Below are 16,841 nucleotides of genomic sequence, written 5' to 3'. Positions count from 1 at the left end.
TAGAACGTAGAACAGTACAGCACAGAACAGGCCCTTCGGCCCTCGATGTTGTGCCGAGCAATGATCACCCTACTCAAACCCACGTATCCACCCTATACCCATAACCCAACAACCCCCCCTTAACCTTACTTTTTAGGACACTACGGGCAATTTAGCATGGCCAATCCACCTAACCCGCACATCTTTGGACTGTGGGAGGAAACCGGAGCACCCGGAGGAAACCCACGCACACACGGGGAGGACGTGCAGACTCCGCACAGACAGTGACCCAGCCGGGAATCGAACCTGGGACCCTGGAGCTGTGAAGCATTTATGCTAACCACCATGCTACCGTGCTGCCCTTCACAGCTCCAGGTCCCAGGTTCGAGTCCCGGCTTGGGTCACTGTCTGTGCTCTGGGTGAGTTTCCTTCGAGTGCTCTGGTTTCCTCCCACAGTCCAAAAATGTGCAGATTAGGTGGATTGGCCATGCTAAATTGCCCTTAATGTCCAAAAAGGTTGGGTGGGATTACTGGGTTATGGGGATTGGATAGAGGTGTGGGCTTAGGTAGGGTGCTCTTTCCAATGGCCAGTGCAGACCCGATGGGCTGAATGGCCTCCTTCTGCACTGTAGATTATATGATTCTATGATAACTGCCACTACCAGGCAGTTTCTGTCAAATGGGCTTTTTAACTAGTTTGCAGTTTTAAAGTTCTAAGTCATTAATTTAAATTACAGCTTGAGTAAAACTTACCAGATATCCCACCTGTATGAAATTCTCAAGGTAGCACTTATTTATGGTCACACCCTGTCCTCGAGGGGACCACTCTGTGCTTCCAAGCCCACTATGAGGTCCAACTTGTACACTGGGGTTGGAATTTCTTCATTGGATGAAAGTGGAAGATTGCACCCAAAGTGCACTCCAAATTTTGTTGGTTCAGTTGTCGTTCAAGTTTTCAGGAAAATTCATTTGCAAATGTAAAATCTTCAATGAACCACTGTAGCATCGGAACAGGATCAGTAGTTCCTCTTCCCATTAGAAAGTATCCCATCTATGTCAGAGTGGCAACTTGGTGCAGTTTTATTAATGCAGTTGAAAATGGAGTTGTTTTTAGATTTTATTGTTTTCAATGCCAGTGGTTTCATAACAAACATTAGTGAATTGTGACATTCCCCATGCTGCATCATGTAACTACTGCAGCACATGTTTTGTCCACTTTTCACCTTTTGTCTGCACCTGTCGCCTTTTCTAGCACAGCACATTTGGATCACTGTTTGACAAACTATTGGGACCCCAGTTAAGAACTGCAGTGTCATCTGAGGATCCGGCTGACAATCATAAACTTTGGTTTAAAACACCATTCAACTGAGCTGGAATTTTATCTCTGATTCCAGTAATTAATGACAGTACATGCCAAATAGTGGGATTGTTTACTTTAAGAGGGCTCCTGCTGGGGAGGGGCGGACACTGAGAGTTCCCACCGAATTTTGGACTCTGCCCTTCTGTTCATCCAAACATTTCACCATTCTGTTGAACAGCCTCCACTTCTGCTGTGGTCCCGGTGTCACAGGAGTATTGGGATGACAGGGTGGCACAGTGGCAGGGCAGCACAGTGGCTAGCACTGTTACCTCACAGCATACTCGGGGAGGACGCCGCGCCGAGTATCCATCGCCTCAGGCCATTGCCTGAAGCCCGCCACGCTATTCTCCATCTCCGACTGGCCAAATTCCCTATGGCGTGTTTCTAATCTGTTCCTGCCGTCCGGGAACCTCGCGTGGCGGCTGCGGATGCAGTCTGGGGCGGCTAGAGTCAGGGGGAGGGCCGATCGGAGGGCAAGGGTGGGTGGGGCTTCATTCGGGACTGGGGGCTATGTGTGCGGGCATTCGGGAAAGCAGCCGATGCGGGGCACTATTTCGGCTGAGTCTGTCCTGGAGCATGGCGCGGCCGCTGGAGGCTGCCACCGTGTGCATGTGCGGCCTCTGACCTGGAGGTTTGTGGGGGGGGGGGGGGGGGGGGGGGGGGGCGTATCGGCAGTACCACAGATGCCTGCTAGCCCCCAGCAAAACGGGAAATCGGTGGCCTTTTGGCGCCAGGTTTCCTGGCCTAACAGACTACAGTTTTCACAAAAAGTTTTCACTTAGTCCCAAAAACAGAGAATCTAGCCCATGGTTCCTGAAACAGCCAGTCTGCTGTGACGGGCAGCACACACACACACACAGCATGGGCACAGCACCGGGGTCCATCTGCAGCATGGTCGCCGAACGCTCACACGGGGCTGCATCACTGAATGGGGAACCCTGAATCCCTCGTGTTCAGCCTGGCTGTGTAAACAGCCCCGTGTGAGCACAGCGCCAACTCAACACGTCCGCGTCTTCCCAAACTGCAATACCGAGTGTTGTCATTTACTGATACAAAAAGCCAACAGAATGACTCGTTGATAGCACAGGGCGCTTCTCTCACACTTGCTCTCATCAAACTTCGGTGCCAGAAGAGCGCAGAGTCATTGATTAATTTGAAATAAACGAACCACTCAACAACATTGTACATTTCCAGTGACTGGGGCGTGAAATGAACGAGGAGAAGTTGACTTTTTGAAGTAATTGCAGTGGGTCGAGCTCAGAGTCAGGTCACAGGGCTGATGTTGCAGGGGGCGGGGGGAGCGCCAGCTAGTGGCAGGTTGAATGCGGTGCAGGGAGTGCAGTGGAGAGAGAGAGAGCAGTTCCCAGTCAGTATCTCACACACAGGGGCAGCAGCACATTCAGCACTGCCGCTCGACTTTTAAACGCTGGCAGGACAAGCACACCCAAAAGAAAGCGATCGCGGCTTATTTTCTGTTGAAGGACCAAGGGAGCGAAGTAAAAGCTGCCGCAGCTGTTTCTGAAGTTTAACCTCAACCAAAACCCCATGCAAGAGGAATTGCCAGCAGAGGCGATATGAACACATTACCTACCTGGGGCTGCTGACAGCTAACTTCTGCAACTGTCCGGGACTTCATGCAAGAAACAGGGCAGCTGTTAACAAGGACACCGTTCTAGAGGGAGGGACAAAACGACACACCAACAAAAACGCATTTGTTAAACGAAAAGAGACAACTGCAATGAACAAACTAAAGGCTTTCTCTAAAGCCACCGCTGCATTGCTGTGGATGTGTTGTGTGTTCCTGGGAAGCGCCGAGGGGAATTTTGCCGATCACCACGTCCACTCCAGCTTCATCTACAGGCAACTGCGGCACCACGAGAAGAAGGAGATACAGAGAGAGATCCTGTCCATCCTGGGACTTCCCCGCCGGCCCAAGCCCTTCACGGTGGGGAAGCACAGCTCGTCCGCCCCACTCTTCATGCTCGACCTGTACAACGCCATGTCCAGCGAGCAGGAGACGGAGCGAGGAGCGGCCCGGGGCTCGCTGTCTTACCGAGCCACCCTCACCACACAGAGCCCGCCTCTCGCCAGCCTGCACGACACCAACTTCCTCAACGATGCCGACATGGTCATGAGCTTCGTGAACCTGGGTAAGCAGCCATTCCCATTGGAATAGATCCCCCTGTCCCTATGGTGGGATCAGCATTGCAAAGGCTCCGTTTGTATTCTCGCAACATTCGTTGGGGTTCCCAACTCCAATTGTGTTCTTAAAGCGTTAAATGAGGATTATAAACGTTATTGTTTTGTTTTAATGCAATATGCTTTGTAAACTTAGATAGCATTTTGTGCCTCGTGTAATGAATAGAGGCTATCTATCTATCTATCTCGATCTACATATTTATCTTGATCTATTTATCTATCTATCCATCCATCTTTCTATCTACTTATCTCTCTCTATCTATTTATCTGCATCTATCTATTAATATCTATCTATTCTCCATCTATTTATCTCTATTTATCTTTCTAACTATCCATCTTTCTATTTATCCATCTATCTATATTTCTCCATCTATCTCTCTTTGTCTATCTATTTATCTAACTTTTTCTATCTATCTAACTACTTATCTATTTATTAATATCTATCTATCTCTCTAGTTCTCCATTTCTCTTTATCTACCAGTCCATCCATCCAGCTATCTATCTATCGAAAGTATTTAAAGCGGAATGCTGAGCCGATGTCCGCTGAAGATGCCGATTAGGAAGCATACCCATCCCAGTGGAAAGGGAACGCACATGCCCGAGCATACGTTTGGGCGGGATTTTCCTCTAAGAGTTGACAAGCAGCTCTGGAAACTGCATCGAAAGACCCCTCTCCCCAACCCCCACCCGACATGTCTTTCCCTACAGTCTTGCCACAGAGATTATCGTGGGAATCCATAAACATTCTCACTGATTGGACATGTTAATGCTTTCAACGTACTTTCAAATCTGTCAGTCACAGTGCTCCAATCCAACCTTTACTAAACACAGGTCGCAGCGATGGCGCGACTTGTAACAAAAGAGTCCAGTAAAGTGGGGAATCGGCGCTGTATTTCAATGTAAGAAATCTTTCAAAAACAACGGGGCGATCCTGTGGCTAAAAGGGGGTCGGAGAGGTAAACCCCGGCAGAAATTGTCACATTGGGGGACAAAACCTCTGCCAAATCTCTTTGCAAATGTAGGTTTAATGGCCTGACTAAAATACAGTGGCGTGTGTATATACACAAAAAAGAATACATTGATCTGGTCGAAACTCTTGTTGAAGCAAGTTGTGGCAATAACGGTGATCTGCCTTTCTGAGCCGATGAGAAAAATGTTATTTAAAAAGAAAATTCCTTTGTTAACTCGTGAGTGCTGCCATTTGACTCTTGTCAGTTTGCAGATCTGTATTCCTAGCACCAGGGTAGGCTGTGAATGCTGTCATTTTCTCTTCTCGATTTGCAAAGAAAGATGAAAGCAGGGGTGGCTGCGGGCTGAGCAGATGGTTAACAGGGTGCCCCGAGAGCTTCCCCTTTGTTCCCCGGAGAGAAGGAGTTTAACACCCCTACCCCCTCCCTTTCGCCCGGCCAGACTGAGCACTGACCCCCCCCCTTATAGCACCAGTCAGCCCCGCAGCAAACCTCACACAAATTGCGAGAATAATTCAAACCTGGAAACAGAAAGAAGATCCCCCCCCCCCCCCCCCCCTGTCCTTTGGGGGAATCTCGGTCCTTTCTCTGCGTCTCTGCACGAATGAATTGGAGTTGTCAGTTGCCACAGAATCAAAGTTTGATCTAATCTTCAGCTCTTTCAAACGGCGGTCTTTACATTACTGAAGCCGGCTGTGCATTTCCAGTTCATGTGTATATTGTGTTACAGAAACAACTTGGCACCGAGCCGCTAGTCTCTGTGGCAACATCTGGAGGAGTATCTTGTCTAAACAACCCAGTTCAATTAGCAAGTTCACTACCAGCAATATTTTTATAAACCTACTGTTCAGTAAACTATTTTCTCTCCGATGCCTAGGCATAGCTGAAGTTAGCTTGTTTAGGTTGCAGTTGAGTGGGCAGTGTAATGTGTCCTTTTACCGATGAGTCAGCCAGTACTGATTTACAATGCACCATAGTTTGTTTTGTCAACGTCTTCTCTCCCCATTTGGTATTCAATGGTGCGAGGTGAGTTTAAATTAAAACAGTTTGCTAGGTGTCAATTATGAAGCGTGGAGAAAGGCTCCCCAGGAAGTTCCAAGGCATTCTTGACCATTTCAATCCTTTCTAATTATTTCCCATGAATTCTCCGGCGCTGCCAGCAAAGGCGGGGGCCAAGTGAAGTGAAGTTTAATTTTGTTGCTGTTTCACTTGCCCCGGAGCTGAACGAGATTAGCCTTTGTACCTCTGCAGGTGTAAGGAGCATCAGGCATTCGTTATTGTCACTCCTTAGAACTCAGAGTATCGGATTTTGCACAGACTAATAGTTCAATGACACTGAAGAAATTATTACACTCTGAATATTGAAGTTTCTGTGGCCATTCTTAATTCTCACGGAAATTAAAGACAAACCTATCATTATTTGAGAGCTCTGAAACAGAGCACTAAAGTAAGCACTGCCTTTCGTATTTATTGAAGGATTATGTTGCAATGCATTATTTTTTGCATTGAATTTACAGTACAGAAACAAGCCAATCGGCCCGAGCTAGTTTCTGCCCTCCTCCTGAAACTCCAATCGGAAAAGTTTCGATTTGCCCCCCCCCATCTCACATATTGATTTAGCCCCCACCACTCCCTGTGCAAGCGAGTTCAACATTCTCACAATCTGGGGGTACAGTGCTTTCTTCTGACATTTTTGCCTGATTTCCTGCTTCATTTTGGTGGCTTTTAGCTCTGCTCTTTCAGACAAGAGGAAACTCTGTTTATTCTGTTCTGTCAAAACCTTTCATCAAACTCCTATAAGCATCTTTAAAATTATCGAAAGGCACAAGGCGGCATTCTCCCTCGACTGATGCCCGAATCAGGAAACACGATTGGGCCGAAAATCAAGGTTGGGGCCAGACACCAAATGGATTGTAATATATATGATAATAATATTAATAATAATCGCTTATTGTCACGAGTAAGCTTCAATGAAGTTCATGTGGAAAGTCCCAAGTCACCACATTCTGCCGCCTGTTCGGGGAGGCCGGTACGGGAATTGAACCTGCGCTGCTGGCCTTGGTTCCTCGACAGTGGCGTGAATGCATTCTAGACCAAATGCTGGCATGGGAATGCACATTGTGCAATAAAGGCCATTGGCACATCATTAACGGGCCTGACCTAGCATTTTCCGGGCCTTCTGTGACGCTCTGCCTCCGCCAGAAGGAATGACCGATGGCAAGGTTGACTTGTAGTATTTCAAACCGGGACACAAGTGCCGTGGCTGCTACGGGAGTGCAAGGAGGGAGTACAAACACTGTCCACCATCACTATAGTATGCTGCCAGTTGTGCCACTGCACAGGGGGCATCTGACAGGGCTGGGGGGTGGGGGGAATAGCAGGGAGCAGCCAGGAGGTGGGCCATAGGATCAGGATGGGCGGGCATGGAACACTATTGAGGCAGACTGCAAGGCAGCCATGTGGCTGCGCGCGCCACTGACTGCCCACTGAGAATTTAGCACCGGGGTCATATGGGTGCCCACACCCCCAGGTACCCTCTGACCCCCAACCGACTCATCAATGGGATGGACATGCTCCAGTGCAACCAATGCCATCATCTTAGCTGGGATGAGGGTCGGCATGCTTTGGAATCGAGTTCTATGTGACGCCGGAGCTAGCCCATTAACGGGACCTGAATAGCGCCAGGACTGACACTGCTCTCGTTCATCCATGTAGAACACTCACGACTCAATCTCAGCATCAGCACGAGTCTCCCAAATGGAGAATTCATCCCACAATCTTTGTCAAGTGTTAATGGTGTTTACAATCTGAAGAAAATTAATTGCTTGAAAACTAAACTTCCCAGTCATATGGCAAATAGAATTATTTTTAGTTGACTAACAGTAGTATTTAGACCACTCATTTCAGATGTTGTTAATTGCACTTTTGGATGGTGTGTTGGACGGTTCCTTGATACCATCCAGTCCTGTCACGAGAGGCATTAAATAAGAAACACTTGTTTTGCATGTTTTTGAACCAGTTGGAAATAGAAATTGCAACAGTATCAAGACATTTAGGAACACATCCATTTGCAAAGCCACATGCAATGTTTTAAACGTTTGCATTTGAATGAATATTGATGAAATGAACTGTTAACACAGTGGGAAAAGCACACACCTTGTCATGAAACACCTATATAAATAATAAAGTCAAATGGGACTGTTACTTCAAAACATCTGAATCATTACATTGAAAATTGTTATTTGTTATTAAGAACTCAATAAATTCCAGGAAAGGATGATTTGATAAAGTATCTGCATTTGATTATTATAAATCATTCTTAAGCCAGAGCTTGTACACTGGAGAACAGGTAATCATGCAATCTGTCTGAATGTTAGTAACGTTTTTCAGTTATTTGCATGTATGATAAGGTAATTGACAGTTACTGAAAATACCCAAATAATTATTAAACAGAGACAAGGAAGTCAATTTCTAAAGTGCTAATTTTCTGTGAATCTACATATTTTGTCATGAGTACTCAGTCACATCAACAGTTTGTGGTGTTTCAAATCCAGAAGTTTGAAGGCCAGTATTGATTTGGCCATTATTAAACCAACTATAGCTGTGATATTAACTCTTCCTTAAAGAATGGAAGAAGATTGAGCTCTGGAAATGTGGTGGTTAAACCGTTAAAAATGTGAAAAGCAACGCCAGTCAAAGGGATTACGGCAGCAGATAGTTCACTGTGCCAATGTGCTTTCTTGGTGAGGACGCTTCACTGTAATATATAAATCCAGCTCTCACAGAGCAATTTGGAACCCAATTTAAATTTCGTGCGGCTGGCGCCCTGCTGTTCCAACACTTGATCTACAGCCTATGTGACCAGCTGACCCTGCCTTCCTGCAGTTCCACCAAACTGCCGTTCTGCAGCCCATTCCCCAAGAAATTGCTGGGATGAACCCTAAGGATGTCAAGCTTAGACCTCCCGCCACTGTTTTTCCCCACCTAACTGATGGGTGGGAAATGGAAGTAAAAATTAGATTGCAGTTCGAGAAGCTCTTCTCATGTGCACAAGAGAAATTTTTTTTTTATTTCAGAGATTTTCTTTTCCCTCTCACGCCTATCTCCTAACATTGGCAATCACGCCTACATCCAAAACAAATATCACAATGCTACAATCAGAACTCTTGCAACTATAATAAATGCTATTTGCAAATATTGTGATGACCAGAACACATTGCATTCCCAACTAACTACTGAAAAAGTTTGGTTCCTCGTTATGAAATAAGTGAAGTTATTTATATTTTATGTACATTGGAAACCTTTATTTAGTTTATAAACCTGACTATCAGTTTAACTTCTGGGAATATGGTCCAGAAATTCATTCAGGTTGCACCCATTGTGTAAATGGAGGACAGCAGATATGTACAAATTCCAAAGTGGATGTTCCGTACCCACAGCACTGGGAAATGCTGCTGTATAAGTGTCAGGGTTGGTGGCAGAAACAGGCATTGGACTCCTTCCATATCTGAAAAGGGGGTTTAAAGCCTGATTCAGGACCTCTTCCAAATATTGAACAGTCCTGAACAGTGCCAGTTCAGGTCTGTTGCTTTTGGGATCATTTTGTCTGCATGTGACCAAATAAATTGCCCTTAAAGGTCTGAAATGTAAGTTTTTAAAACAATAGTTATCTGAATGTAGAATGGGGAGGAGCAGTATCTTGACCAATGTTTGTCTTTGCACTGACATCACAGAAACAGGTTGTCCGATAATTGTAACATTGCTGTTTGTAGTAACTTGGTAAGTGTCGATTGGCTGCCGCACTTCATATTACAATGACTACACTTTCAAAGTACTCAATTGTGTTATGATCCTCTGGAGACCAATAATGTTTAAAAATAAATTCACACTTCAGTCAATAGCTGAAAAGGATGAGACAACATTTCACGTTTTAAGATTTTTACTTATAAATGACTAAAATCACCATTAACGAGACATTCCTTTTATCAGCAGCTGACACTTTAAACTGCGGATAGAAACCTTCTTCTTTTATACTTATCACACATGACACTCTCCATTGAATTGTGATCTTTATAGCTAATAGCCCACAGTTGCTTCTGGACCCCAGTGGGTTTACCGACCTGTCTTCAGCTCTATAAAAGAGACATTGGGCAGGGTTCTCCATTGGCTGACACTGGATCCAGGAAACACGATTAGGTGGAGAATTTGGCGTTAGCCGGAAATCGAGGTTGGTGCTGGACGCCAGACGGAATGCCGTGCTCTGGTCCCATGACAGCGGCATGAATGCATTCCATGCCGCACGCTGGCATGGCCATGCAAATTGTACAGTAAAGGCCATTGGCATAACATTAACGGGCCCAACCTGGCATTTTATGGGCCTTCCGCGATGCTCTGCCTCCATCAGGAGAAATTACCAATGGCTAGGTTCATTTTATGGTATTTCAAATCGGATCTCACAAGCACTGTGGCTACTGATGGTGCGGAAGGAGTCCAAACAGTGTCCAACGTCACTATAGTGTGTTGACAGTTGTGTCACTGGCCGGGTGGCATCAGCCAGGGCCAAAGGGAATAGCAGGGGGCGACTAGGAGGTGGGCTGTGGGGTCAGGGTGGCTGGACACGGACCGCCATTGCAGCAGCCTTCAAGGCAGCCATGTGGCTGTGCATGATGCTGACTGCCCACTGAGAATGTAGCTCTGCGGGTCGTATGTGTGCCCCCGCCAGGCCATCCCCTCCCCAGGTATCCTCTGGGCACAGCCGACCCATCAATGGGATGGGTGTGCTCCAGCGCAATCAGTGCCATCATCTTGGCTGGGATGAGGGTCGGCATGCATTGGAATTGCGCGAGTTCTGAGTGGTGCCAGTGCTAGCCCAGTAACAGGAACTGAATTACACCGGGACTGGCATTGCTTTTGCCCACGTAGAACACTCGCAATTTAGTCCCACCATCAGCACTTAGTCTCCGAATTGGAGAAATCACCCAATTAACATTGTGTGTCTTTCCCCACAGATGCTTCCAGACTTGCAGAGTATTTCCAGCATTTCCTTTCTTTATTCCAGTGGGTTTATAATTTCCTGTTTCACCGAGTAGTAACTTAGAATGACCATCTCCAGCCACTTCCCTCTGTGTTCATGGTGTTTCCCAAATCCACGGCCACCAATAGAGCCTGCTCTGATGATTCTTCTTCCCTTGGCCATACCAGGACAAATATCCTGGATTCCTTAGATGGCTGGGGAATACCGCTATTTGACGAGAGATCATCGCCTTCCTCTATCCATCTCCCTCCTGCATCTGGTTTTGGTAGCTCAAAATAAACTTGCAACATTGCTTTCTGCTGACCACACCAACTGCTGTTCTTTCCCCTTTCTCTTTCCTCTTTTGACCAAAAGCTTGGAGCCAGAAAATCTATTTACTATAAGCACAACTGCTCTTGCCCTTTATTTCCAGGTGTCACAAAAACATTGCATTGTAACACAGACTTAAAGACACAGTCCAAAATATAATAATCTTGTAAGACCCAGGATTGTAACAATTGGCTGTAAAACATCTTGGGCATCCTGAGGTTAGGGAAGGAATTATATAAATGCAAGTTTTTATCTTTTTGTTTTTACAGCCATTGTTTTAACTTCAATACAGCACAGTGGTATGGCTGTGGTTTCATTGCAAGAAGCATATATGTTTAAAACAGATACGTTTTATGTATTTATTCAATGTTGCAGTGATGTAATTATATCATTGGAAACCAGCAGATCAAAGCTAAAGCATTACATTTTTCTCTGTTATTTCATCAGCAACAGTAACCTGTTTAAAATAAATGGAATAATCCTTTTGCTAAAATAACGAACAGAACAATTCCAGGTTGATCTCTTCACCTTCAACATTGTCTGTAGAATACTTTTACTGATCAACACTGAAGACTCAAGAGTCCAGAACACAAGGATCTTTGTGTTGTTGTTGCTAGAGTCCAGGGTCCTCCTGCCTCTTTGCTACTCTACCAACGTGTCTCTTCAGCTCTGAGTCACACTCCACTTTCCCACCAGTCTGTGGCTGCTTTCTAACCTGTTTCTCCAGAGAGATACCTGCTTATTCCACCTCCTCCGTGTCTCCTCCTTCCTGGGGTATGGATTCAGGGGTGGTGGGGAGTGCACATTAGTGACAGATGTCCAGTCAACAGGGCACGAATCAGCTACTTCTACCTGACTGTGGCCATCACATTGGATATGGGAGAAAGCCATGGCATCGCAGGTTTCCCAGCACTGGTCCGGTGAACCTTGGTCCCTCAGTGCCCCTACCACCTTCCCAATCATGAGGGCATGGATGTCAGAGAGCAGTTCAGCTGTTCCGCCTTTTCTCTACCTCCTTCAAGAGGGTTTGCAAGTTCTCATCTGAGAGTATAAATGGCTTTTTTTCTGGCTATCTCTTATCAATCAGTCATCTGTGAGACAAGAGACGTTCAAGGCAATTTACATAGAAACATAGAAAATAGGAGCAGGAGGAGGCCATTCGACCCTTCGAGGTTGCTCCACCATTTATTATGATCATTGCAGCTCATCCAACTCAATAACCTAATCCTGCTTTCCCCACATGTCCCTTGATTCCCTTTGCCCTAAGTGCTAAATCTAGCCGCATCTTGAAAACATGTAATGTTTGGCCTCAACTGCTTCCTGTGGTAATGAATTCCACAAGCTCACCACTCACTGGGTGAAGACATTTCTCCTCATCTCTGTCCTAAATTGTCTACCCTGTATTCTCAGACTGTGCCCCCTGATTCTGGACACACCAACCATTGGGGACATCCTTTCTGCATCTACTCTGTCTCGTCCTGTTAGAATTTTATAGGTTTCCAAGAGATACCCCCTCATTCTTCGGAACTCCAGTGAATACAATCCTAACTGACTCAATCTCTCCTCATACATCTGCCCCGCCATCTCAGGAATCAGTCTGGTAAACCTTTGCTGCGCTCCCTCTCAAGCTTAAACTCTCAGGAGAGCAATTTGAGTGAACGAATGAACAAAGCTGTAGAGCGGAATGTTGAGTGCTGCTGATCTTGTACGCTCCAGACTCACACTGATGGCAGGCATTATTAATTCAAATTTTATAGTCCTTCAATCTTGTATCTTGAGGCTCCATCAACTTTCCCTCAATTACTTTTGAACTATGCTGCAATATGACACAGAATTACCTCTATTCTTACATTCCAGGGTATTTAAGTGAGACTGGGAAGATAGTTGGGTGAGTGTCCAGAGAGGAAGCCTCACGGTCCAACCGTGTTAGTTTCTGTTCCTCCCAAGTTTCTTCCATGTTTTCCTTTCCATTCAGCTTCCGATCACTTGTTGATTTTGGCAATCATTTTATTTTTCAACATTCCGTGCCAGTTCATTTTTTCCAACCTGAGCATCCACTGGTCCTTTGGTTCATTGAATAACTTTTTTCTTGCTTGCCCTTTAAAACAGTGTCATTTGTAATGTTGAATGTCATCTTCCAAGAAGCTAAAAAAATCGGGATATTGATAACCACATGGATTCCTTCCAATCCTTTTCTCCTTGCAATGTCTGCAAACAATACAATAATCTGGCACAAAATTAATTGTCACTTGGAACTAATGTATGAATTTGGAATAGCAGTAGGCCATTCAGCCCCTCGAGCCTGCTCTGCCATTCAATAAGATCATGGCTGATCTGATTGTAATGGCAACTCCACATTCTGTCCAGCCCAGATAACCTTTGACTCCCTTGTTTGTCAAGAATCTATCTACCTTTGTTTTAAAAATATTCAATAATCCTGCCTCCACTGCTCTCTGGGGAAGAAAGTTCCAAAACCCTCTCATAGAAAAAAATATTACCTCTGTCCAGGAAAGCCTCTTCATGTATATTAAAGGGAAGACACTAGCTAAAGTGAACATTGTTCCATTGGAGGATGAGACTGGGGAGTTAATAGCAGGGAACAGAGAAATGGCAGAGACACTAAATGAGTATTTTGCACCTCGGTGGAGGACAATAATAACAGGTAATGCAGAGGTAATAGAAAAGGAGCGACGTAGGGTGGGATGTTTTGGCTGCACCCACCCAGTGACCGGAAATTCCCGCCTGAGATCAACGGACCTTGACATGGTCCCCATCCTGTCCATGGCAATCTTGCGGCGGCCACGGCCGAAAGATTCAATCCTTCAAAAAATCATCAATAGGGAATAAGTATGAAACAAACTGTTGGGATTGCAGGCAGATAAGTCTCCAGGGCCTAATGGCCTACATCCTAGGGTCTTAAAGGAAGTGTCAGTGGAGGTACTGGATCCATTGGTTACACTATTCCAAAATTCCCTTGGTGCAGGAAAGGTTCCAGTTGATTACAAAAAGCTAATACAATAGCAGAAAGTCAGAAACTATAGACCAGTTAGTTTAACACCTGCCATTGGGAAATTGTTAGAAACCATAATTAAATAAGTAATAATAGAACATTTGGAAAATCAAAATACAATCCATTAGAGTCAGCATGGTTTTATGAAGGTTAAATCATGTTTGACAAATTTACTAGAGTTCTTAGAAGATGTAACAAACAAAGTGGATAATGGGGATACTGTAGATCTAGTATACCTGGACTTCCAGAAGGCATTTGATAAGGTGCTGCACAAAATATTAATACACAAGGTAAGGTCATATGGAATTTGGGGTAATTTAATAGCTTGGATAGAGAATTGGCTAACCAACAGAAAGCAGAGAGTCATGACAAATGGGTCTTTTTCTGGTTGGCAAAATGTAATTAGTGGGGTGCCACAGGGTTCAGACCTCGGGTCCCAACTATTTACAATATATATTAATGACTTGGATGCAGGGATAGAAGGTACTAGAGCCAAATTTACAGCTGATACTAAAATAGGTGGGATAGTAAGTTGCAATAAATAAATAAGAAATTTACAAATGGCTATGGATAGGTTAGGTGAGTGGGCCAAAATTTGGCCGATGGAGTTTAACATCAATAAGTGTGAGGTTAACCATTTTGGTCAGAAAATAGAAAGACAACTTATTATCTAAATGGAGGGAAACCAGAGTGCTTCAGTGCAGAGGGATCTGGGTGTCCTCGTGGATGAATCGCAGAAAATTACTTTGAGGTACAGCAGACAATAAGGAAGGCAAATGAAATTTTGGCCTTTATTGCTAAAGGGACAGAGTTTAAATATGGGAAAGTGTTGCTGCAACTTCACAAAGCATGTGTGCGATGCATCTGAAGTATTGTGTACAGTTTTGGTCCCCTTATTTGAGAAGGGATGTAGTTGCATTGGAGGCAGTTCAGAGGTGTTCATTAGATTGATTCCAGAGTCTTATGAAGAGAGATTGAATAGTTTAGGCCGATACTCTCTTGAGTTAGAAAAATGAGAGGAGATCTAATTGAGGCTTATATGATGATAAAGGGGATTGACAGTTCATACATAGAGAGGATGTTTCCTCTTGTGGGGCAATCTAGAATGAGAAGTCGCAGTTTAAAGGCAAGGAGAAGCAGATTTAAAACAGAGTCCGGGACATTGAGTAAATTTAAAGAGGAGATGGACAGACTTTTAATTAATAATGGGTTGAAGGGTTATGGAGAATGGGCAGGAAAGTGGAGTTGAGGCTGAGATTAGATCTGCTATGATTGTTTTGAATGGCAGAGCGGGTTCGAGGGCTGAACTGCTGACTCCTGCTCCTAGTTCTTACGTTCTTAAATGGGCCACTTTTAATTTTTAAATTGTGTCCCCTAGTTCTAGACTCTCGCATGAGGGAAACAGCTCTTCAGCATTCAGCTTTTACAAGGAGTCATCCCAACTCAAAACGTTCGGTCCCTTTTCTCTCCCCAGATGATGGTAGACCTGCTGAGATTGTCCAGTATTTTCTGTTTTTGTTTTCCTCAGAATTCACCCGATCTAGTCCCCTCAGGATCTGATGCATTTCAATAAGATCACCTCTCATTCTTTTAAATTCCAATGGATACAGGTCCAACCTGTGTCAGCTGGGTCAGATTTAAATTAGATCTATGGGTGGGATTCTCCGACCGCGCCCACCTGGCGACTGGAAATTCCCACCCGAGGTCAATGGACCTATACATGGTCCGTGTCCCGCCCGTGGTGATCTTGCGGCAGGCACGGCAGATGAATCGGCCCTATGGGTTGTTTAACTTCGATACCAAGCCGCTTGCGACCTTCTTTCATACCATCATTGAAGTTTTAACCCTATGTGTTTAATATAAAATTGGTCCTTCACTTGTTCTGAGTTTGTTAACTGATGTCCTGGTACCAAGTGTTTATGAAGAAGTTGTATTTACAGTAATGATAAACAACATATTGTTCCACATTACATGGGATGCACAGCACAGAAATTTGTCCTGCCGGATCTATGCACCTCCTCCTACCCCTCATCCATCCCTATCAGCCTATCCTTCTCCCTTGTGAGTCTGTCTAGATTCCTTTGAATGATCTGGCACAGGCAAAATTACTGAAGGCTACTGTTATTTTCAAAGTTTTCATTTAACCTTCTGGACTGTTCGAAGTATGTAGATTTGATATTAATTTTTGGTCGATGAAAACGCGGATCTTCCAGCAATTGTCCTGAATTAAGATCATTGAGATGTTACAATTCGTGTATTAGATTTTGCAAGTTATGTCCAACGTTAAAAATTGTAGTTACTATTTCTGCATTCACCAGTAGCCAAATGAAAGTACACCATTAATTGCAAGAGAGATTTTATACACAGGATAAAAACAGAATTAATCCACGGATTTTTAATTCAGTTACTGTGTGACACGATAAACAATGCTGCGCAATCTAAAAATGCTGTAAATATCCAAAAACCTGAGTCATTAATATTCAAATGACCTCACTGATTTGAGAAAAGAAGTAAGAGTGAATTAAGGCATCTCTACAAAATTCTTTAAACTGTATCATTATTCTTCATAACACGAATAATCCCTTCCATGTAACCTGGACAATTATTACTTTTTGCATTCTTCACTATTTTTATGCACTTGAGAATTATTTTGTACGTATTATTTTATTTCTTTTTTAAATTTAGAGTACCCGATTGCATTTTTCCAATTCAGGGGCAATTTAGCATGGCCAATCCATCTAGCCTGCACATCTTTTGGGTTGTGGGAGCGAAACCCACGCAAACACGGGGAGAATGTACAAACTCCACACAGATGGTGACCCAGAGCTGGGATCAAACCTGGGACCTCAGCGCCGTGAGGCGGCTATGCTTTTTATTTTGTACTTATTGAGGCAGCAACTCGTGGTCTTGTCCTGCTGATAAATTACTGAACACATCATGAGGGCAGCACAGTAGCACAGTGGTTAGCACGGTTGCTTCACA

The 16,841-nt window shown here is 44.5% G+C and overlaps 1 protein-coding gene across 1 annotated transcript in view; it reads left to right on the top strand.

Annotated features, from left to right (window-relative positions):
* The first annotated feature begins 2,694 nt into the window (after window positions 1–2,694).
* Window positions 2,695–16,841, top strand: part of bmp5 (bone morphogenetic protein 5) — a 177,636-nt gene continuing 163,489 nt past the window's right edge. The window contains exon 1 of the mRNA XM_038800461.1: window positions 2,695–3,489. Within this exon, the coding sequence (XP_038656389.1) occupies window positions 3,078–3,489 (412 nt within the window). The 5' untranslated portion in view covers window positions 2,695–3,077. The remainder of the gene's footprint in view (window positions 3,490–16,841) is intronic.

This window comes from Scyliorhinus canicula, chromosome 6 (genome assembly GCF_902713615.1).
Source record: "Scyliorhinus canicula chromosome 6, sScyCan1.1, whole genome shotgun sequence".
In the NCBI taxonomy this organism is placed as follows: domain Eukaryota; kingdom Metazoa; phylum Chordata; class Chondrichthyes; order Carcharhiniformes; family Scyliorhinidae; genus Scyliorhinus; species Scyliorhinus canicula.
This window is presented reverse-complemented; position numbering and strand designations above follow the sequence as displayed.